This window comes from Canis lupus, chromosome 26 (assembly GCF_011100685.1).
Source record: "Canis lupus familiaris isolate Mischka breed German Shepherd chromosome 26, alternate assembly UU_Cfam_GSD_1.0, whole genome shotgun sequence".
NCBI lineage: Eukaryota > Metazoa > Chordata > Mammalia > Carnivora > Canidae > Canis > Canis lupus.
In genome coordinates this window covers 21760908-21785182 of record NC_049247.1, presented here as the reverse complement: position 1 = coordinate 21785182, position 24275 = coordinate 21760908, and the positions used below count along the sequence as shown (strand labels likewise).

Sequence of the window (24275 nt, the reverse complement as noted above, 5' to 3'; positions counted from 1 at the left end):
TAAAATTTTTGTATGTGTACTATGTTTTACAATTAAGTTTTTCTTAATTTAAATAATTTATTTATTTAATTTATATTTTTAAAAATATTTTATTTATTTATTCATAGAGATGCAGAGAGAGAGAGAGAGAGGCAGAGAGAGAAGCCGGCTCCACACAGAGCCCGATGTGGGACTCGATCCAGGGTCTCCAGATCACGCCCTGGGCTGCAGGCAGCGCTAAACCGCTGCGCCACTGGGGCTGCCTATCTATCTATCTATCTATCTATCTATCTATCTATCTATCTATCTATCTATCTATCTATGACACAGAGAGAGGCAGAGGAAGGAGAGGTAAGCTCCATACAAGGAGCCCAATGTGGGACTTGATCCCGGGATTCCAGGATCACACTCTGAACCAAAGGCAGATGCTCATCCATGGAGCCACTCAGGCGTCCTTACAATTAAAAGTTTTTAAAAGATGTTTGAAAATATGTTCAAATAGTTGAATGGTTACTCTCATACATTGCTGGTGGGAGCATAAATTGTTACAGTCTTTATGGAGGACTTTTAGGCAAAATCTGTAAAAATTGCAAATGTACATATCATTGACTAATTCCTGTTTCAAGAATTTACCTTATGGTTACTATTCTACACACGTGCAATGTAAAAGGCTATTTACTGCAGGACTCTTGTAATAGCAAACTACTGGATACAACCTAAGTGGCTACTGATAAGAGATGTTAGGAAATTATAGTGCACTATACAAGGAATTATCATGTACCTATATAAAAAATGAAAGCCCAAGGTGCTTTCAACACAATCTCTATCAAGATACCAATGCAGAAATAGAAAAATATACCCTAAATTTCATACAGAGGGATCCTAAATAGCTGAAACTACCTTGAAAAAGAACAAAGCTGGAGGACTCACACTTCCTAATTTCAAAACTTACTATAAAATACAGTATTCAAAATAGTGTAGTACTGGCACAAAGGTAGACATATAGATGAATAATGAGCATAGAAACAAACCCTTGCATATATGGTCAAATGATGTTTGACAAGAGTACACAACCATTCAATTGGAAAAGGACAGTTTTTACAACACATGTCGCTCGGAAAACTGGATGTTGACATGCAAAAGAATGACCATACCTAACATCACATACAATTAACTCAGAGTGGATCAAATACCTACATGTAAGGGTTAAAACTTAAAAGTTTGTGGGATAAAATTTTCTTAAAGATAAATAACTACACAACAGAGTCACTATAAACCAGTGGTTTTCAATCAGGGGCAATTTGGTTCCCCCTCCCCCCGCCAGGGGACACTGGGCACTGTCTGGAGAAATTTTTGATTGTCGTGACTGGAGAGGTGCTACTGGCATCTAGTGGATAGAGGTCAGGGATGCTGCTAAACATCCTACGAGGCACAGAACAGTCTCCACAACAAAGTATAATCTGACTCAAAATGTCAATACTGTAGAGACTGAGAAACCCTACTAAACAGAGTAATAAAGCAATCCACTGATAGAAAAGGTATATAGGGCAGCCTGGGTGGCTCAGCAGTTTAGCGGCGCTTTCAGCCAGGGCATGATCCTGGAGACCCAGGATCAAGCCCCACATCGGGCTCACTGCATGGAGCTTGCCTCTCTCTCTGCCTGTGTCTCTGCCTTTCCTCTCTCTCTCTCTCATGAATAAATAAAATCTTAAAAAAAATGTATATAAACTGCACATAATCAATACAGAATTCAAATCCAAAATGGCTATGTATATATTCTTCTATACATCAAAAGCAGAAAAAAAAACTAGGAAAATGAGCAAATAAAAACATGGAGAGTAAGCATGGAGATCCTCACCCCACCGGGAAATATCAAGTGAATATACCAGATAGCATTCTAAAACCAACAAAAGCAGCAAAAAATGAAAAAATCTGAAATACCCAATGTTGGTGATGATATAGAACAGAAATTTGCATTATGCTCTGCAGGTGAAAGGGCAAGTTACTATAGTCATTTATGAATACATACATGAATATGTATGAATATTAATACATATGTATTTATATGTATATGTACATGTATGAATACATGTATGAATGTGTATATGAATATGTATTCATATATGCATACTTATTCATGCATTATGATGAACAGTGATTAATGATAGCAGCTACCTCTAAGGATGAAGGGAGATGGATGGGAGGAATTTAATTATACATGAATTTACTGTTCTGCTCTCTGAAAGCTATATGCTTTTAAATAATTCCCATTGAACACCTATTATGTATCAGGTTGTGTATAAGAGATAAATTCCTTTTTTTTAAAAAAAAAGATTTTATTTACTTATTCATGAGAGACACACACAGAGAGAGAGAGAGAGAGAGAGAGAGAGCGAGGAAGAGACACAGGCAGAGGGAGAAGCAGGCTCTATGCAGGAAGTCCGATGCTGGACTTGATCCCGGGACTCCAGGATCACACCCTGGGCTGAAGACAGGCGTCAAACCGCTGAGCCACCCAGGGATCCCCAGGTAAATTCTTTATACACTTCATAACTTTTATTCCTCATGAATCTGTTACAGATATTCCTTGTATAGATAGTGTTTCTGAGAGATTAAATAATTTACTCAAGGTATATAGCCAGCAAGTGGCAGAGCCTACATTCAGGCCAAGGGTTTTCTACTGCAAAGCCCAATCCTATGTCCCCAGCAATGGTATAATATTATGACCGATGCCCTAAGGTTTGACAAAATTGAAGCATTCTTAGAAATAGTTCTAGTTTTCATAGAAATAGTCTCAAGCAAGATAATCTAGAATGGGAAGAAGGTAAAATAGGATGGCAAAATGTAGACTAAGCAAAGCAAATGGAAGTTACAGATCTCTCCCAAAGAAAAACGGACATAAAATTATATAATTTCAGTAGTTCACAGATTCCCTGAGAACACCCACCAAAAAGCCTTTGGTTAAGAATGTCTGCTTTAAGAAAAAAAGAAAAAGGGGGGAAAACTGAATTATATTTGAAAGAACACCTGAATTTCTTTGACCAGAGGTGGACTTTATCAACGAGGACATGTGTTCCAAATATCACTCATGGTCAGAGATCTTTTGATTTGCCTCAATAAATCTACCATTATTATTACTACAATGAGCTCTTTGCTCCAGAATGATACAAGAAATGAGATTGGTGATTATACAAGGCGTGTAGAATTAGTTAAGTTCAATTGTACATCTTGTGTGTAAAGGTTACCTTTGTTGAGGGCTGAAAGTTAGAACAAATGAGACATCAGGCTTAAAAGATGTTGGATTTTTTTTCTATATCCATAAAAAGTTACTAATAAGTTATGTCTTTATTTGAAAAATGCACAAAATCTAACATCTTTAGTTTTAAAATAAGAATGTGCCACACAATCCATTAGTTTATTTTTTATTTGTAATCGTCTTTTTCTTTGTATGTCCTTCTTTCTCATCTTGGGGTAATGTCTTTGATGCTCTCTTGTCCTCTTCAATATTCTCTCATTCTGCCACTTTTATCTCCTAAGTAGATATAAAGCACAATATCTAGATTTCATGTTTTCTATCAACCTTGCTAATTTTGAACTAGTATGTTTCTTTCCCTCAATAAATATGTCTACACTGGTTATTTTCTAAATTTATCCTTGTGGTTTGTATTGAATGTTTTACATGTTATTATTATTATTTTAAGACAGCACGAGAGTGCAAGAAGGGAGATGAGGGGCAAAGGGAGAGAGAAAATCCCAAGCGGACTCCATCCGCCAACCTTGAGATCATGACCTGAGCTAAATCAAGAGTCTGATGCTTAACTGACTGAGCCAACCAGGGGCACCAGAATGTTTTAATATGAATCTTTGGATGGCAAAGGGAAACAATATCCATACTGTATACTGGTTCAGAGTTATGCTCCATCTAGCACACTCTATTTTACAAACATTTGAGTGCTAACTCAAATGTGCTATGCAGACAATGGAATTAACAAACACTTTAAGGGAAGACTTCAGGGAAATGTATCCAACATCCTAATTTTTCTAAATGAATGATAAAGCATGCCAACCACAAATTCATCCACGAAGTTTTCAAAGCTGTATTTTCAGCCTGCATAACATTTCGGGAGAGATGATGACATAGAATGACTACTTATAGAAGTTTGGCAATTAATATTACCTCCAGACCTTAAAAAATAGGGCAGCCCAGGTGGCTCAGCGGTTGAGTGCCTGCCTTTGGTTCAGGGCGTGACCCTGGAAACCCGGGATCGAGTCCAAGGTCTCCCTGCATGGAGCCTGTTTCTCCCTCTGCCTGTGTCTCTGCCTCTCTCTCTGTGTGTCTCTCATGAATAAATAAATAAAATCTTTAAAAAAAAAAAAAGAATATCTTCTCTCTCTCTCTCTATATATATATATTACACACCTAAACAGGGGCATACCATTCAAACTCATACTTTCTTTATTCTAAGTAACTTCTATATTTACCATAACCTTCTTCTTCTCATAATTGAGAATTATTTGTCATAAAGATTGTAAGCCCCAACTTCCTATTTTTTTTCTTAAAAAAAAAAAAAAAAAGTCAGTGTAGTAGAAAGACCAGATTCTGAAGTTTTAAAAATCCAGATTTGAAGCCTGGTTCTGTTAAACAAGTTGGCTGAGTTAACCTTTGTACAGGTCACTTAATTTGGCTCTGGGAACCTCATCTTCTTTCCGTTCTAAAGCTTGCTAAAATGCTCATCTCATCGCCTTGCTCTAAGGATGAAATGAGATAAGGCATCTCTGTTACCTAGCGCAGTACTTGGCGTAAGACAGGTGCCCAATCAATGGAAGCTGCTCCCAGCTTCTAACCTCCTGAAAGGGCACATTTCCTTGAATGGTAGCCATGATAATAACTACCAAAGTGCTTCACACATCACAGAAATGATACCCAGATACTGCCTTAGAGGATATCTCTAGCATTTTGGTAAATGTTTCACTTCTATTACTTTGGAGGCAGCCCCTAACTCCACTAAGTGTGTTCTAGCACCAGATACACCACGCAGATCTGTATCGAACATTTTAAACGTTGGTTTATTCTTCTAACCATCTTCTAGCAGCTTCCCATAGTTCTCAGAATACAATTCTTATTCTTTACTGTGGCCTGGTGACCTCTTTAGTCCCCGTTTATCCTTGTCCCTCACTGAAGATGTTCTAGCTACACCTGCCCTCCTCGCATCCCTCCAATGCTCCAAGCTTATTCTGTCTTGGGAGGCTATCTTCCTCGAACTGGAGTGCCCGGCCCCCCTCAGGCCCGGCCATCCTAACGGCGGGCTCCATCATGCACGGCCTCCACAGTCCTTCCCTCGATGACTCTGCCCCCTCCACGCCCCTTTTTCGCTTATTCATGGAATAGCGCTTATCCCTAAGCCAAACCCTAACTGCTTTGTTCCCAGGGGAGGTCAAGGACCTTGAGGGTTTTGTGATTTTGTTTCCAGATGTACCCCTGGTGCCTAGAACTGTGCCTGGCAGAGTGAGCGAGTAAGCAGCCCACCCCCGAGCCAGCCACCACTCATCCCGAGGTCCCCCCGGCCCCCCCAGCCACCACTCATCCCGAGGTCCCCCCGGCCCCCCCCCGGCCACCACTCATCCCGAGGTCCCCCCCCGCCCCCCCGGCCACCACTCATCCCGAGGTCCTCCCCGCCCTCCCAGCCACCACTCATCCCGAGGTCCCCCCCGCCCCCCCAGCCACCACTCATCCTGAGGTCCTCCCCGCCCTCCCAGCCACCACTCATCCCGAGGTCCCCCCGGCCCCCCCAGCCACCACTCATCCCGAGGTCCCCCCGGCCCCCCCAGCCACCACTCATCCCGAGGTCCCCCCCCGCCCCCCCAGCCACCACTCATCCCGAGGTCCTCCCCGCCCTCCCAGCCACCACTCATCCCGAGGTCCCCCCCCGCCCCCCCCAGCCACCACTCATCCCGAGGTCCTCCCCGCCCTCCCAGCCACCACTCATCCCGAGGTCCCCCCCGCCCCCCCGGCCACCACTCATCCCGAGGTCCTCCCCGCCCTCCCAGCCACCACTCATCCCGAGGTCCCCCCCGCCCCCCCAGCCACCACTCATCCCGAGGTCCTCCCCGCCCTCCCAGCCACCACTCATCCCGAGGTCCCCCCCCGCCCCCCCAGCCACCACTCATCCCGAGGTCCCCCCCCGCCCCCCCAGCCACCACTCATCCCGAGGTCCCCCCCGCCCCCCCAGCCACCACTCATCCCGAGGTCCCCCCCCGCCCCCCCAGCCACCACTCATCCCGAGGTCCCCCCCGCCCCCCCAGCCACCACTCATCCCGAGGTCCTCCCCGCCCTCCCGGCCACCACTCATCCCGAGGTCCCCCCCGCCCCCACTCATCCCGAGGCCCGCCCCGTGGACCCGGCAGGCTGCAGCCTGGGAGTGCGTGGAGGGAGGGTGCCTGGGTGCTCCTGCGGCTGCCGAGCCTCCTCCCACCCAGGCCCCTCTCCAGGGCCGTGTCCCCCCATCCCCGGGGGGGCTCGTTGCCAGGGGTGGGCGCTCCTCCCGTGAGGTCGCTCTCGGGCGCCGGGCGCTCGCGGGGGCCTCGGCTGGCCCGAGCCGGGGAGCAGCGGCCCCGGGGCTGCGCGCACAGGTGAGCCTCCGTCCCACGGAGCCCGACGCGGCCTCCCCCACCCGCCCCAAGTCTCTCACACGGACCCTGGAGCGAGAGCTCAAGGAGAGGAGGAGCGCGAGGAACTCGAGCGCGGCTCGCTCGCTGGAAACGGCTTCCAGGCAACCGACTGGAAAACTCACCGGAGAGCGTAGGCGCCACCCTCGCCCCGAGGGACCTCGACGGGGGGCGGGGCTCCCTCGAGAAGGGGCGGAGCGACCGCGCGCCCGGCGCGCGCAGCCGCAGTAGAAGCTGCCCCTCCCCTCCCCTCCCGCCGGCTCCGCCAGCCGCGCAGCCTCAGTGCAAGCCCCGCCAGCCCAGGGTGGGGCGCGGGGCGGGGGAGGAGCCAGCCCCTCGCGCGCGCTGACGCGACGAGTCGCGGCGGAAGGGCGTGGACGCGCAGGCGCCGCGGCGGCTCGTGGGGGGGCAAGGAGGCGGGGCCGCGCAGGCGCCGTGAGGGGCGGTAGCGGCGGCGGCGGCGGCGGTGGTAGCGGCGGCAGCTGTGAGGGGGTTCCGGGAAGATGGTGCTGATTAAGGAATTGTGAGTGGGTCGGTGGGCGCGAGCGGGGCTACGCGGCGGCGGTGGTGGGAAACCCACTGATTGAGGAGTGGCGGGCGGGCTGTTCCTAGGAAGGAGCGAGCCGCTGGCTGGCCGCTCCCTGCGCGCGCCCCCTCCCCCCGGCCCGCGCCCCCGGCCCGGAAGGCCTTCCAGCTGCGCGCCCCCAGCCCCTGCCCCCTGGCGTTGCCGTGGCAACACCGCCGCCTGCTCCCTCGGGGCGGAGGCGCCTGCGTCCGGCCGGAGCGCGTGGCTGGGGAAGGCGAGGCCGGGAGTTTCCGCTGGGACCCGCCTTCTCCCCACTCCCCACCCCCACCGCCCCACCGCCCGCCCCAGGCCGGGCCCACCCGCAGACCCCCGCGGGGAGCGAGCCGGGGGCCGAGTCGGAGCCCGGGGGTGGGGAGGCGCGGCGGCTCTGACAGTGATTTGTCGTGTGGTGTGGGGTGGAGCCTACCTGTAACCCGCGGAAGATGGACTTGCCCGCCGCACACCGCCTCGGTGTCGGGGCCGGAGGTGGGACGCAACGCCCTGAAGTTCGGAAAAACCGCGCTCTCCAGGGCAGCTCGGTTGACTCTGAGACTCTTGCTTCGGATCTCCGTGTTCACATCTTTGAGATGGGGCCAACACTGGGTTCCCCCCACTCTTCGCGAGGTTGAGAGCAGGAGTTGTTAATACGTGGCCTGTCAAATCCTGGAAGGGTCTTTCAGGTGCATTAGACCGACGGAGTGATTTTATATTGAAGAGTTACGGCATTTCCCACCAGCAGGGACTGGGACCGTCACAGGAAATCTGTTGAGCCATGATTGTTGAGCTGTCACAGCTGGTTCCCATCGTCAGCATCCTGTGGGCAACTAGGGATTTCTAGTGTGGCCTGTTCTTTGGTTTTTCAGGTGCTTTTCTCAACTTTAAATTCTTAAACGTAAATTCTGGCTTGATTTAGTTATCTCAAGACGCCTTATCTTTAGTGTTCTCAAACTTAACTTGAAAAAGTTACTCCTGTCACTTCTCTGCTTGAAACCCTACGGAGAGACTTGCGCTGTGAATGAAAACCAAAGGCCTTACAGTAGCCCACGAGGTCTTAACACCATTTTCTGTTCAGCACTGATCGCGTTTACTACCCTGCACATGCACGTGTCCATTTCAATCTCAAGCTTCCTTATGGTTCTTTCATTACTTGGGGGGGGGGGGGGGGGGGGGCGGGGAGCTCAGTGCAGGGCCTTTCTGCTCGCTGTTCCTCTGAAGTGCTCTTCCTTTATCTCGTTAACCTACCTCCGTCAGGTCTGTAAGTATCACCTTCTTAGGGAGTCCCTCTCTAGAGACCTAATTGCAACCCCCGCCATTTGGTATTTGCCTTTCCTGCATTATCCTTGTCAGTAGCAATTATCACCGTCTAACATGCAATACAGTCACTTTTTTTTTGTTTCATGTATTCTCTTACTACGTCCAAGCTCCATGCATTTGTCTATTTTGCTCACTTCCATATCCCCAATTCTTAGAATAGTCCTTGGCACGTAGTAAGGGCTCAATAAGTACTTGTTAAGTTAATGAAAAATCACAACTTTAGCTGTGATTAGTGACAGGGATCCTGAGAAAAGACACATTTTTGGTTAAAATTTATGGTATTGAACTCTGGATTTATATAAAGGTTTTCTTCCAAGTGGTTTATACAATATGTCCTATCATGAAAGTTCTATTTATTACTCTGACATCTTTGTAATGTAGGTAGGTGGCAGATAGTAAGACAAATGGAGGAAACAAGAGAGAAGGAAATTGACTTGGCTTAAGTCACATAGCAAGTTGCAGAGCTCATCTAACATCACAGATCTCGTCATTTTTATTAGAGTTATTTCCTCCCTCCTAAAAACTGAATTAAGTGCTCAGTAGATCCTTTTGACAGTTATGTTATGTGAGGAATATCCAGCTAAGTCATGGAAAGCAGTTCCCATTGGGAATTTGCACAAGATACTTTTTGGGAAACCATTACTTTCATTATAAAAATTTAATTGCACCAAGGTTACACATGCTGAAATGTGCCCAAGTGTAATTTTTTTTTTCCCTAAGGAGTTATAAATTACATTTCTTGATGTTCACTCTTCATGTCTCCCTAGACTTTTTTTTTTTTCCTCTCCTCTTAGAGATTGAAAAAAGAGGCTGTTTTTGTTTCTTGTACCTGGCATAGCATCTAGGCCACCATACTATAAATGCTCATTGTTGTTGAATGAAAAAAATGGTTCTTCCTACTTGCAAGTCAACTTTCTAAAATTGTTTTTGGTTGGGAGCAATGAATAGTTCATTCTTATGTGAAGATGTTGGTAAACTGTAAAATACTTTGGCAAATGTTTGTTGCCTTTTAAAATGCCATCTGTTTATGACGTAAATTGAAAGGTTAGAAATGACTTTTCAGGGTGGGGAAGTTCCCTTTAAGTTGTTACTTAAGCAATAGATGAAGTTGCCATTAGTGTATAGTCCTGGTTTTAAAGAAATAGTTGCTAGTTCCATCTGGAAAATTATTTTCCTGAGGATTTTCAGAGAATTTTGAAAATTTTCAAATTGTTAGAGAAGTTGAATGTGGATTTGAGAATAAGAGACAATCAAAGCCTGTCTATTCCTTTTACTTTTCATTGAGTAAATCTTGAAGAATTTGACTCATCATTCATCCAGAATGCCTTAATCAGTCACTTTGATTTTGTGAAATAAGTTTCGCTGAAAGTGTTGTTATATAAAAATAGGGATCTTCCAGTAGTGAGCAGTTAAAGTTACTCAGCAGTGATTCTTTGGTTTTGTGAAAGTTCCGGGAAGTCTTTAACTCTTTCCTCTCTATTCCCTTCAATTTCCTCTAAAGTCCATCGTCTTGGTTCAGGTCTTTGTAAACCCTAGGTCAGTGTCTCCACAGATGGCTTTTCCCCACACTCCTGTTTCTCAGTGTTTTTTACCAGCTACAGATGACTTCTTTTGATTAGCTATAGTCATGTCACTTGCCTTTTGGAACAACCTTTTCGGATTTCTTGTTGCCTAATAAATAGATTTTTTATCACTGCATTCCAGGTCCTGAATATATGCTCCTAACCTATATATCTCTGTCTATATCTTTATCTTCTAGAATATGCTCTCAACCTGTATCTTAGTCTGCCCCTACCCCCCACCACACCCTCTTGGCCCCAGTTTATTTTCTGTTACTGAGACAGTGAGCAAGTTAATGTGTGCTCTGAGGAGACAATTAAAAGCATTAGGGTTATGAGAGGGTTTTTGTATAATTTTATTTTTTATTGGAACAGTAATCAGGATGTTTGAGAATGTTTATTGTCTTGAGGTGACCATTATCAGAAAGACAACCAGTGATGAGTGACCCCTGATAGTGAAGGAGGGGAGAATAACAAGAGGCGTGTTTTACACAAGTTGGAAATCAAGGACTCAAGCATAAATGTTTGAGAATAGGGAAAGAGGGGTGGGTGGACAGTGCAGCTGAAGACAAGGTGGGATGAGGAAAAACTATTGGGAATTTTCTACAAAATGAAAATCAAGATGATGTGGGATTTTTTTCCCCTCCTTTTAATAGACCGTTAAAATGAAATTTTACATGACGCTGGCATGGTACCTTAATGGTTAGCACGGAAAAGTCTGAGAAAGACCAGGCCAAAAAAAGAAATTGCAGTCTTGGACATCAGCTATTATCATGAGATAGTTGATATTCAGGGATTTTCAGAGTTTATGCTGGAGATAGGCAAAGGTACTTGTCTATAAAAATCTGGTGATAAAGTACAATATTGTGATATAGAATAATTTAATCTTTTTTGGGACTATATGGAGCATTATGCCTCCATTCAGTCTTTTGTTTGGTAACAAAGTCTTGGACAAGATCAAACACCAGTTGACCTTGTGTTGAGTCTGCCCTAGAACAGGTTTTATTTCTAAGGTTCAAAGTAGTTCCTTTGATAAAGTTTTTCCTTGTTACATCTAAGGGATATCTTAATAAAACAGGAATAATTGGGTAGTGGGGAACAATTTTTGGAAGCATTCATTCATGAGATGCAAAACATATTCTGTGAGAAGTATCATAAAACAAAACATATAGTATATAGACGGTGAATGAAATCATACTAAAAATTTCATGAGGGCAACCTGACCAGTCTAAAAATAATATATTCAGTACCCTGCAATTTTCAGTGATGAGTTTTCTCTTGTTCCTTTTTTCCTCCAAGAATGTCTGCAACTGCGTTTTGGGGGTCCTGGTACAATGAGGACACTTATGGAAGTGATCATTGAGACCCACAAATGGTAGTTTTATTTCCCCAGTTTAAAAATTCTTATTTAGAGCCATAGGCATTGCAAAGACAATGACATCCTTGTATTTTGCTGTCATTGGATTTAAGCAAAAGTTCTTCTAAGTGTAGAGAGCTATGTTTTAAAACAAAATATTTCATCTATGATGTATTTTTTTCTTTTGTCGTTTTAGCCGTGTGGTTTTGCCATGTTCTGTTCAGGAGGTAAGTCTTGCTTGTTTCTGTATTATTTTATCAACACCATTTATTTCAATATATTTTCTTAAAGATTTTATTTATTTATTCATGAGAAACACACAGAGAGAGAGAGGCAGAGACACAGGCAGAGGGAGAAGCAGGCTCCATGCAGGGAGCCCGATGTGGGACTCGACTCCAGGATCACACCCTGGGCTGAAGGCAGCACTAAACCGCTGAGCCACCAGGGCTGCCCATATTTCAATGTGTTAATCTAAAGTCATACTTCGGTTGTGTTTACTTACCTTTACATTCCATTTTATGTGACAAAATAATTTGAGGTATTACAGATAATTCATTGTAAATGAATTCTGTTACACTCACTTGTTTCAGAAGGCTCTAAAGAAGGTAGTTTAATCTATCCAGTCAGGAATTCTGGCTACCATATCCCAGAGAAAGAAGGTTCCAGCTTCAAAGTAAGCACTTTAAGGCTAAGTAACTTGCTCTTTAGAGAAACAGTCTAGTTTACTGTTGGATATTTTAAACATTTGTCTTTAAGCCAAAACTTGCTTTCCTATAATGTTTGCTGTTTACAGTTCCTCCCACTTGTGCAGTGAGAAATAAGCCTATTCTGTCTGGCGTATGGTAGCCCTTCATTTTTTCTCTTGGCCATTCTCTCTCCTCCCCCCAAGTTCTTTTGTTCCATCTTCTCTACATGAGGTCACAGGGTTAAACAGTCCCAGCACGTTCATTTGGCCTAGTATAACATGACCTCTAGACTTTCTCACCAGATGGTCTCACTACCCCTTGTGTTATAGTTGTTGCTCTCAAATGAAAACAGTATTACAGACATGGTCTCTTACAGAGATTATTGTTTCCTTTGATCTGCATATAATAAAGAAATACGCTACCTGCTCAGAACTTGTGTGTCCTTCAGTTACAGCTCTCTGTGGTATGGGCAGGAAGGAGGATAAAAGCAGAGAAACTGAGAAATGTGTAGCAAACCCCACAAAGCCTGCTGGGTCGTTTTATAATTTGCACACAGTTTGTACTTGCTCAGTTATCTGGTTTTCCTGGAGCTGACAGTAGATTAGAAGCAGTAAATTGGAAGTGGGACAAAACAAACTGATAACCTAAGAAGTGACAGCTGACAGAAGACAGAAAGGGAAAAAAAATAATAAAATGCAGGAACTAAAAATGAGTAGCTGTCTGGCACAGTTTAAAGTAGACTTGAACATAGCTGTATATATCTCAGTAGTGCCTGAGGTTTCCCTGTATTAAAATATTCAAGGCAATCCAGACACCCCTGTGCTTTACTTGTGCAATTGATTGTTTGAACTTGAATGTGGAAATTGACATTTGTTTTTGTTAAATTTTTTCTTTTGGTTTCAGTTTGTTGGATCAACTTGTTGAAATCTTTGAGTGTTGGTGTTGTCAATGAAAATAATCTCAACTTTTTCTTCTCTTCAGGCTTACTAAACATGACTTCTGTCTCTAAATTAGTCTTAAAAATGAGAATGAAAGGCCAGTGGCATGTCACAAAATACCAATTCATTAATAACATTTTTTTTTGGATGCTGTTGTTTGGTTGTTTCTTTGTAAAGTTCTGTTACTCTGTTCCTGACCGAGATTAAATTTACCTTTTGATTTAGAGACATTTTAATCCCATTTAAAAAAATATATATGACCGTGTTGAAAAGTACATTTTAAAGGACTTAAAGATTGTAGCATTACTAGACTAACTCTGGTGTGGTATCACAAAAACCAGAAAACAAATACATCCTCTCTGCACTCTAAAATCCCTACAGAAATTATTTTTATTGCTTTTAAGAAATGTGTTTGGTTCTAGCTTCCTAAACCCAAATTGAGTGATTGAGTTCGTGTGTATTTAAATTATCCTATAAGATTGTGTCATATCCACATGGCCTTTTTAGGTATGAATATTTACTGAGCTTATAACTACCTGTATTTTTTTGTCTCAAATGTTTATTTTGAATGATTCATTTTTAGAGATAGCTTTTCTTTGAAAACATGCTTGAAAACAAAAGTATTTCTTCAGGCTGTCCTCACCAGGAGGAAGAAATCTAGCCAAATTTTAAGAGATTGGAGACAGTGTCATGGTTGAGTCACTAGAACAAATTAGAACATGAGAACTTTGCTTTTTATTATTTGTTGGAAGTTAGCAGCTCCTCATTGGCACAGAACAATATTGTCTGCTCACAGGTATTGGTCTAGGCCATTGAGAATTCTGGGTCACTTTAAAATGAAATAGAAACCACTGCCAACATTTTCTTGCCTTTTATAGTAATTCTTGTGTACTTAAAATATTTCAAAAACAGTTTCTTTTTACTGGAGAACTTTACAATAAACAGTTTTGATCCTGGGTGCCCAATACCACTTCTCTTGAGGTGGACAAGGGCTAAATTGGGCACATCAGACAGATGTCATGTTAAAAAAAAGACTCCAGAGGTCTACTAAAATGTGGACTGGAATGGTTCTTTGTATTTTCAGGCTTTACTATTAGTTTTATATACCTCCTCTTTATCATTGACATTGGTATTCTGGTTGCTTAGTTTTCTTAATTGGCAGAATAACAATTATATTCCTTTCATACCTTTTTTCCAGAATTCTTTTTTTTTTTTTTAAGATTTTATTTATTCATGAGAGACACACAGAGAGAGACAGAGACCTAGGCAGAGAGAGGAGAAGCAGGCTCCCTGCAAGGAGCCTGATGCGGGACTCAGTCCCGGATCCCGGGATCACACCCTGAGCTAAAGGCAGATGCTCTACCACTGAGCCACCCAGGCGTCCCAATTTTTCCAGAATTTTGTGAAATTAAATGGGCTAAAATAGATGTGAAAGTGCTGTGGAAAACACAAATGTATTTTTATACAAAAGTGTTGGGCCAAGCATCATTAATATGTTTTCTTGGTAAGTGGATAGTACATACTAAGGCTATGTATGGAGTTTTCTTTAAGCTAGGAGTTTTCTCAAATAATGGAAATCTCATAAAATATTATAAAGTTTCCTCTATGATCCTCTGGTGGTTAGTCTTCCTAAACATACTAATTTCTAGTTTGAGTCATGTTTTCATATGAAACAAATGTGCTGATTGGTTTGGATAAGCTTTTCTATATCACACATGGTAAGATTTTAGCATAGGAAATTTCTGCAGGTACTACTGGTTTAATGAAATTCTGTGCTCTGAAATTCCAGTATCAGGTTGGGCAGCTTTACTCTGTTGCAGAAGCTAGTAAGAATGAAACTGGTGGTGGAGAAGGAATTGAAGTCTTAAAAAATGAACCTTATGAGAAGGATGGAGAAAAGGGACAATATACACACAAAATCTATCACCTAAAGAGGTAAGCTGATTGTTCACATCTGATGCTTAGTAATTCTGTTGAAGATGATGCTTTAGTTCTCCATGTTACTTTTTGAGCAGGTAAATCCCTAACTTCCTGAGTTATGTGCTGAAGTACTTTTTAAATTTTACTGTGACAGTATGTTACATTTAAATTTTTTGAGAGAACCCCCCCCAGTTATTTTTAAATTATAAAAGTGATATAACTGCTTATTAAAAATTCAAACAACAGGGAAGGTTATAAAGTAAAAATTTAGTCCCTGTCTCTTGCTGTCATATAGCCATAACCCTAGGGAGAAACACTAGAAACAGTTTCTCCTTCTGGATCATTTTCTGTACATATGCAAATAAATTTTTAAAAACAAACATACAGCTCTATCACTTGTGTCATTTTTTGTTTTCTGTAACAAACGAGACCCTACCATACATAGGGATCTGAAGTTGGTTTTGTTTTTCACATTGTGAACACCCTGCTGTGGTATTATTTAATGTCCATGTTCTTCTTTTTAAGGCTGAGTGACATTTCCTAGTGTGAATAAAGCATAGGTGACTTAATCATTCTCTAAATGATAAGCCAGTTTAGGTGTTAAAAATATTTTCCTTTCTGCAGGTTACAAATATTTCTGTGAACGTGGTTGTACATGTCTTCATGCCTTAGGTTACTCTTTCTCTAGGAGAAATGTATAAAAGTGGGATTTTGCTGCAAGGACATACTCATTTAAAATTTTGATACTACTTCCAGATTGCCCTCCAAGAGTTTGGTAGTGTTCATTTTCCATATTTCTCTCCCATTTTCTTGCCAGTTTGATGTGCAAAAATAGTCTTATTTAAATTTGCGTTGCTTTATAAGTGAAGTTGAATGAGTTTTCCTATTAGTAGAGCATTTAAATTTCTTATGTGACTTGAAACCTTTTGTTCATTGTTTTTATCTCTTTGGTTTATTAAAGTTTTTTTTTTTTTTTCGCTATGTTCTCCAAAGTTTGGCTCTCTAATCTCTATCTTTGGCTTAAATATTTTTTTAAAAATTATTTTACTTATTTATTTGTTTTGGAGAGAGCAAGTGAGCGAGTAGGGGGGAAGGGTAGAGGAGGAGAAAGAGAATCTCAGGCAGGCTTTTCGCTGAGCATGGAGTCCGACATAGGGCTTCATCTTGCAACACTGAAGTCATGACTGTAGCCAAAATTCAAGAGTCTGATGCTTAACTGACTGAGCCACCTAGGCCCATGGCATAAATATTTTAAAACAGAAAATGCATACCAGTATTTGTCCAAGAGCAAAAGATCAGTAATTGTTTTTAAGAGTCCATTTTTGTCAGTAGTCTCCCTAATTTATTAAAAGTAGGAGGGATCTCTGGTCTTTCTTGCCTTTATTGTCTTCATATTGAAATGAGTGACATCCGTGTTTTTGTAGAGCTTCTTAAAGTTGTAGATGAGCTGTCATGATCAGTCTGTTTCTTGTTTTTTTAATTTAAGACCACTGCTTGGTTTATACTGACACATGAATATAAGGTAGGTTCTCACTTTATAGAATCCTGAATTTTATTGTGGGGTTTTGTTTTTTTTTCCTCCTAGAACACAGGGTTTCTTTGTTTCTGATCCAGGTTTGAATGAAGGCAATAATTCTGATCAATCAGTTATCCATAGAGATTGCTTTATTCATGGTTCCTTTCATTTGTTAGCACCCTAAGTATATCTAAAAAAAATGTCAGTTGAAAGAAAAATGTGGCATTCTAAATGGTATGATCTACATAGTATTGATTTTCTTGTACTTAGTTTTATTTTTTAGTATTTTACATTTATTCATTAATTGAATTTTACTAATGCATAAAACTTTTTTTTATTGTAAACATTTAACTCTCTCTGGAGATTCTAGAATTAACCAGAAAAGTTTGATTTTTAAAACTTTCTGTTGGTGTATGATGTCCATATGTGAATAATTGTGAAATATATTCAAAACACCCTTCATTTGAAAACTGAGAGTTGGAAATTGGGGGAATGTTTGATATATCATTACATGGAAAAGATTAGTTGCTAAATGCATATGTAAATAAAGTAGGCAATACATTACATGTATTTTTTAAATTCTTTTGAGATTTTATTTATTAGAGCGCAAGCATGTGTACAAGCAGGGGGAGCAGTAGGCAGAGGGAGAGGGAGAAGCAGGCTCTTTGAGGAGCAGGGAGCTGATGCAGGGCTCAATCCCAGGACCCTGGGATCTGACCTGAGTTGAAGGCAGATGTTTAACCAAGCCACCCAGGCGCCCCCATTACATGTATTTTTAAAAACTAATCAGAAAAAAGGCCTAGAAAGAGATTCATTAAAATGTTAATGTTTTTCTCTTGGTGGTGGGATTATGGGTGATTTAACTTTTTCTTTTTCTTTTTTTTTTTTTTTTTTTTTTTTTACTTTTCTGTATTTTTGTTTAATTAGAAAAAATGATAAATACTTTGAGACATCTGATTTAGCTGATTTTAGATTTTTCTCTAAAGTGGAAAGGGCTATATAAATATGGTTAATTCAAGGCATGTTATTGTTCTGAAGAGCTTATTTGGGGATGAGGTTCAGAATTCCTCTTGGGCTTTTAATAGATTAAATAAAGGAAAACCGTGACTCTCTGGAGGCCAGCCTCCCAGTGTTCTCATGGCTTCTTCATTTCTAGAAGGAGCTGAAATCATTCCCAGTACCCTTTGGTTTCACCCTGTCATTCACTCATTTACTCCTCATTGCAGTCTGAAAAATAGGCAATGTACATGTTGTACCTAAGAGGACACTAAAGTGCATGTTTACCCAAAGTCACACAGCTAGTAAGTGACAAAATGGTGACTGTGACCTAGATTCTCTGGGTTCTAATCCCATGCTCTTTTGATCACAAGTAGGCAGTCCCAAGCCCCTGACAACAAGCACTCAGGACCTGATGAGCACACGTGTCCCATGAGAACGGAGGGGAGGTGGTTTGATTGGATGGTAAGGGCTGTTTGATGCCCATGGAACACTGGCTTTATCACAAATATGGCTGCTGTGGATAGAGCGTGGAGAAGCCTGAGACAGGAAAGGAACAAAGGAAAGAGAATGGCACTAATGGATCTCAGGAGTGTGTCACGTAGCGTACTTTCTGATAGTAGTGAAGAACAACCAGAAACCTGTCTGGTAATAAAAACAAAAACCAGGACTGACTATTGCTGTAGTCTAGGGGAGGGAACAGTCACAGGGCAAGGCAGTCAGATGTCCACATGCTCAAAGGCATCAATGCACAACAGGCACAGAATAACTAAATTATGGAAGGGCAAAGAATAATTTAGCTTTGAGTACCGAGGCCTTCACTGTGCCATAGAAAAGATAGCAAACATGACACAAGGCTGGCAGCACAGCCTATCAGATGTCAGTATCCTGCAAGGGCATCCTGCATGCTCAGCATGTTGTAGAGCTACCCACAGTTCCTAGAGAGTTTTAGAACTTTCTCTCTCAAGAAGTTAAGTTTGTGTCCAGTAATATATGTTCCCCATTTCAGCACATGCTCCATTGGGTAACTTCTAGTGCTGTGCCCACTATCATTGTATAGCGGCAATAGAATTGCACACTTGTCTGGCTAAATTTGTTACCTGAGGACATCAGCACCTTATTGTACATTTGAGATACTTGACTTCTGAGGTCCGCTTTACCCAGTGGAATCAACATCTCTGGATTCTCTGGCCAATATGCTTTCCCATTTCACCAAACCCTTCTTGATGTAAGATACACTTCATCTTAACCAGAATATTGAGAAATAATCTTGGCAAGGTATTAGATAGCCCATAATTTAGTGACCATCAGAAGGGACTTTTTCCCCCCTTTGAATCTCAGATAATCTTACAGGATAATGAGATTCTTTCTATATTCTTTGATAACTTAGAGTAAATAGTCACCCATGGTAATTCTAAGCAGAGGATTTAGTCCTGACTGTGTTCTTACTGCGTGCTGGTCACCCTACATGCTCTAGGTGGGAGCTCAGTGATTCCCCACAGCAACCTTTTCTAGTGAGGAAATGAAGGTCCAGAAAGGCTTAAGTGACTGACCCCTGTGTCACTCCTCTTGATGGGAGAGGTAGGCCATGAACCCAGGCAGGCGTGGTGACTCTAGGAACCTGCTCTTGTAATTATTTTGCTCTACTGCTGAGCCCTGTAGAAGGGTTATTTTCCATTTTCTAAAGTTAATGCCAAAGGAGTTTACAGAGAAATTCTTCCAAGACCATGGATTTCATCGTGTCCCATGTTCTTATATAGTCTTTAGTCTCAAATCATCTTCCAGGATAAAGTTAAACTTAAGAGGCTACTCAAGATTGTCTAGGTCTCTCCAGTTGTTACAAATGTCCAGAATAAAAACTATTGGCTCTAAGCAAGCCTGACTCTTCATTGTCCTCTAGAAGTGCCATGTTCAGCCCCGGTAGGTTCTTTTCTTCTTGTGATGTGGCATTGCCTATGACCTCAGTTTCCCACACACAGTTCAGCTATGTCCTGGGCAGAGGCTTTCCTTGACTACTTTTATTCTTTCCTAAACTCCATCCCTTTTTGTCCCGTCTACTCATTTTGACATCTGATCATGTATTTCATGTGTACATATTTGTCTCACACTCCATTTACCATAAAAGATTGAATGTGTTTCTTTAGGATGTTTAATGTATACTTAATAGTGAATGAGGGGGAGAGGACAACATTCAGATTCTTTGAATTCTGAAGCAAGGCAAGGAAATGTGTTGCAACCTTTGAGATGGTTATTTCAGAGAAAAATTTGAAGCTCTCCTGAGATTTTTAAACATGAATGTAACTTTAGTTCCTGGCAAATGACCAGTCCTTTTTCTGTTTCCTTTCTTGGGAAAAATCAGCTTTGTTCTTTTACTATTCTTCATAAGCATTATATCTTAACCATCTCTAGTCAGCCTTGAATGATGGAGAATTCGTAAAGCTTTGCCAACTCCTGAATGGTCTTGTTCTCCAAAAGTTGAAACAGCAGAGGTTTAATTGAAAATCATTTTAAAATTTCATGGAGTTCCAGTTAGGAGCTCATTTTTGTAAGCAAAAGAGTCATTTGCCAGGAACTAAAGTTACATTCATGTTTAAAAATGAAAAGTTTAAATCACCTGAGAATGCAAAGATTAACTCTGTGTGATGATTTACATCAAAGAACATTGTTGAATAAGTATACACAAGAAATTGATAAATTTTATTTTTCTAATTTCATTCTTGAGTGGAGAATTAGTCAACAAGACAAAGTATTTTCTTTGTATATAGTTCTAAGTCTTCAGTTTTGCACAGTTTAGAGTTTTCTAAATCAAGAGTGATCCAATCCCAGAAGAATATCAGAGATACTTCTATAATGTATTGTTTCCTCTTTATGGTAGGTTTCATTTCTCATTGCTGTTCCCTTTTGTTATATGGAAAACACTGCTTTCCCTCTCTTTTTGATATTTCTCCAAAACTTTATTTTTATTTATTTATTTATTTATTTTCTCCAAAACTTTAAAGTCTTGTTTTGATAACCAATTTGTGTCTGGTTATTTTATTCCTTTTCCACAAATCAAAATTTGAAGTCATTTTGTACATTTTTCCCATTGTATCTACCCATTTTTTCCATCTCTATCCCTACCATGTTTTTGTTTTTTTGTTTTTTTTAAAGAATGGAGTTGTTTTTAAAGATTTTTATTTATTTACGAGAGACACAGAGAGAAAGAGAGAGAAGCAGAGACACAGGCGGAGGGAGAAGCAGGCTCCATGCAGGGAGCCTGACGTGGGACTGGATCCCGGGTCTCCAGGATCACGCCCTGGGCTGAAGGTGGCGCTAAACCGCTGAGCCACCTGGGCTGCCCTATCCCTACCATGTTAATGCAAGTTACTGTTATCTCTTTCTCTTGAACTTTTCTAGTTGCTTCTAGATTGATCTCTTGCCGTCCATTCTTTTGGCTCTTATAAGTAATGGTGCTGTGAACACTTGTATACAAGTTTCTGTGTGGACACATTTTTATTTTTATTGGATGTGCATGTGCACACGCAAACACATGCACTCTCCTACAGTTGGGTAGAATTGTTGGGTCATATTCCTTACTTTGTGAACTGTCAGACTGTTTCCAAAGTGACTGAACCATTTTACATTCCCCCAACCATGTAGAAAGGCTCCAGTGTCCATATCCTTGTCACCACTTATTATCAGGTTTTGTTTTGTTTTTGTATAGAAAATTTAATGGGTGTGAGGTGGTATTTCAAGGTTTTGATTTGCATATCTCTGCTGATTAATGATGTTGAGCATGTTTTCATGATTTGTAATTTTCTTCCCACTTTCCTTTTAGGCATTAAAAAGTTTATAATTTTTTTTAAAGATTTTATTTATTCATGAGAGATACAGAGAGAGGCAATAGGCAGAGGGAGATGCAGGCTCCCAGTGGGGAGCCTAAGGTGGGACTCAATCCCAGGGCCCTGGGATCATGACCTGAGCCAAAGGCAGACACACAACCACTGAGCCACCCGGGTGCCCCAAAAGTTTGTAATTTTGATTAAGCCCAATTTACTTATTTTTTTCTTTGTTTCCATTCTGAGAAACCATCATCCAGTCTAAGGTCCCAAAGATTGGCATCAACATTTTGTTATACGAATTTTATAGTTTATGGGTCACCTAGGGGGCTTAGTTGGTTAAACATCTAACTCTTGATTCTGGCTCAGATCATGATCTCAAGCTCATGAGACCAAACCTGTGTCAGACTCTGTGCTCCACAGGCAGTCTGCTTGAGATTCTCTCCCCCTTTCGCCCACGTGCATGCTCGCTCTCATTCTCTCAAAAAAAGAAAAATTTTACAGTTTTAGCTCTTACATGTAGATCTTTAATCCATTTTGAATTAATTTTTGCCTCCATCCACTCTTGCTCACCCCAGTTAATTGTCATTTACTGACATGACTACTAAAGTGACAAAGTCAGAATGTTCTTAAATCTTTGGGTCATTCTTCTTAAACCCTTTAGTAGCTTCCAGTCATACAAAGAATAAAGCCCAAACCCTTTGGCCTATAAAATAGGCCTATTGTGATCTGTCTGCCCCCTGCACAACTCGCTGGCCTCATCTTCTGTCTATTCCTCTGTTCTTCCTTCCCTATAGTCTAGCCATGCTGAAGGCCTCAGAGTGGCCCAGGCAGGTCAAGTCTTTAACTGTTTTAGGACTTTGGGGTCTGTCTCTTCATGTGGCTGACCCTCCTTACTCTCAGATCACCATTGTCTTGTCATATCCTCAGGTAGGCCTTCTTGAGCACCCTTAAACCAGGTACTTGTTTGTCCAGTGCTCCATTCTTTGCCTTTACTGAACTTTGGGAGGGGTAATTCCCTGCCTTTGGTTATTTACTGCTCTATTTGCTGCTTCTTTCCCTTGTAAGGTAAGATCAGAGTAAGAATTGCCCATTTGCACACTGTTATTTACATAACCCCTGGCACAGTGGACACTCAGTAAATTGAGTGAATGAATGTGATGTGCCCAATATATTGAAAGTATATTTCAGTTGATTATAAAATGAAAGATTTCTTATGGCGAATTAATCTGGTCTTCAGATTCTTCCATATGTTTTTATACATTTTTTAAAAATTTTATTTATTTATTCATGAGAGACACACACATACACAGAGAGAGAGGCAGAGACACAGGCAGAGGGAGAAGCACGCCCCATGCAGGGAGCCTGATGCGGGACCTCATCTCGGGACTCCAGGATCACACCCTGGGCCGAAGGCAGGCGCTAAACCGCTGAGCCACTCAGGGATCCCCTGTTTTTCTATATTTTGATGTTTATCCACAGTAGGTTGTAGAATGGAAAGATAGAACTTAACAGTTTGCTCATTTTGTTGACAAGGTGGATGCAAAACTTTCATGGGAAAAGTGCAGTTTGAAATGATTTGCAAGGGTGTTAGGTATCTCAGGAATAAGAGTTTTTTAAAAAGAATGTTTCTGAACATTTGGGTGACCCAGTGGTTGAGCATCTGCCTTTGGCTCAGGGCATGATCCTGGAGTCCCGGAATCGAGTCCCACATCAGGCTTCCTGCATGGAGCCTGCTTCTCCCTCTGCCTATGTCTCTGCCTCTCTCCTTCTCTCTCTGTCTCTCTCTCATGAATAAACAAGTAAAGTCTTAAAAAAAAAAAAAAAGAATGCTCCTACATCAGAGGTTCAGTATACATTTTGGTCACTTGTTAAATATCTTTTAAACCATGTAAGCCCTTTGTTTTCCTTTACCACTATGGCAACGTTGTCTTACCACTTAACAGGTTCACAGCCATTGTTATATGGAAGTTATATCTGTTAGATCTTATCTCCTTTCAACATAATTGATGGAACATTTTGGTTTAATTTTATCCTGAAGTGCACTGTTCTTCATGTGTATTCAGAGTTAGAGGTGGGGGAAGGACTTTGGCAAAGAATTTTTTGTGCTCTTGAACATTATTTTATTCCTGACTCTTAACCAAATCTAGAAGTGTTTACCTTGAGTTAAGCACTGTCATGAGTGTTGGTTTGCCACAAGAGAACATGATAGTTGGGAGAACAAGAAGAGGAATGTCCTTGTTCATTTGTTTTTGAGGGCCTGCCTCCATTTTGTTAATTCGGTTAATATTTGTTCCTTTTCTAAGACACTAAGCTTCCAAAGCAGAATTTACTTGCTAGGTAGGTAATACTGAGCTAGAAAACTAATACGTATGCTGTTAATTATATATAAATGGTGCACTTGAACTGCCTTGTTAGGAATATTTTAAAGTTGCCACTAATGAAAATTTCTCTCTTTAAAGCAGAATTGAAATTTAATTTTATTTACTCCATGTATACATTTTCCCATTTCTCAGTCCATAACTTAGATTCACTGAGGAGAGATGTTTATTAGAATCTCATGTTAAATGTAAAAAGTGAGTCAATTTGAAACAACTGGCTCAAAGGTTTGGTCATTTTTTTTTTAAAGATTTATTTATTTGTTTATGATAGAGAGAGAGAGAGAGGCAGAGACATAGGCAGAGGGAGAAGCAGGCTCCATGCCGGGAGCCCAATGCGGGACTCGATCCTGGGACTCCAGGATCGCGCCCTGGGCCAAAGGCAGGCGCCAAACCGCTGAGCCACCCAGGGATCCCCAGTTTGGTCATTTTTAACTAAGTATAAAAAAATTGATTGTTGGAATTCACAAAGTGGAAAAGTATCCTGGAAATAAGAAAATAGGTATTTGGGAGCAAGATGAAGACATGTTAAAACTTTGTTGTAAATTTGGTTCTTGCTGGCATTTAGTGACTGGCAATTGTT

General features: G+C 41.6%; 1 protein-coding gene and 1 long non-coding RNA gene across 10 annotated transcripts in view; one reads left to right on the top strand and one right to left on the bottom strand.

Annotated features, from left to right (window-relative positions):
- LOC111092504 overlaps window positions 1-6861 on the bottom strand; it is a 69982-nt gene extending 63121 nt beyond the window's left edge. For all 5 annotated transcript variants that reach the window (XR_005379350.1, XR_005379348.1, XR_005379349.1 and 2 more), the window contains exon 1: window positions 6771-6861. This is a non-coding gene — a long non-coding RNA (uncharacterized LOC111092504). The remainder of the gene's footprint in view (window positions 1-6770) is intronic.
- Window positions 6862-7036: 175 nt separating this feature from the next.
- The window catches only part of PITPNB (phosphatidylinositol transfer protein beta), a 64771-nt gene continuing 47532 nt past the window's right edge, over window positions 7037-24275 (top strand). For all 5 annotated transcript variants that reach the window (XR_005379346.1, XM_038575523.1, XM_038575521.1 and 2 more), the window contains exons 1-3: window positions 7037-7168; window positions 11637-11667; window positions 14854-14999. Coding sequence is in view for 4 of the 5 variants with exons in the window: in XM_038575523.1 (XP_038431451.1) it covers window positions 7149-7168; window positions 11637-11667; window positions 14854-14999 (197 nt within the window). In the remaining variant the exon portion in view is untranslated. The remainder of the gene's footprint in view (window positions 7169-11636; window positions 11668-14853; window positions 15000-24275) is intronic.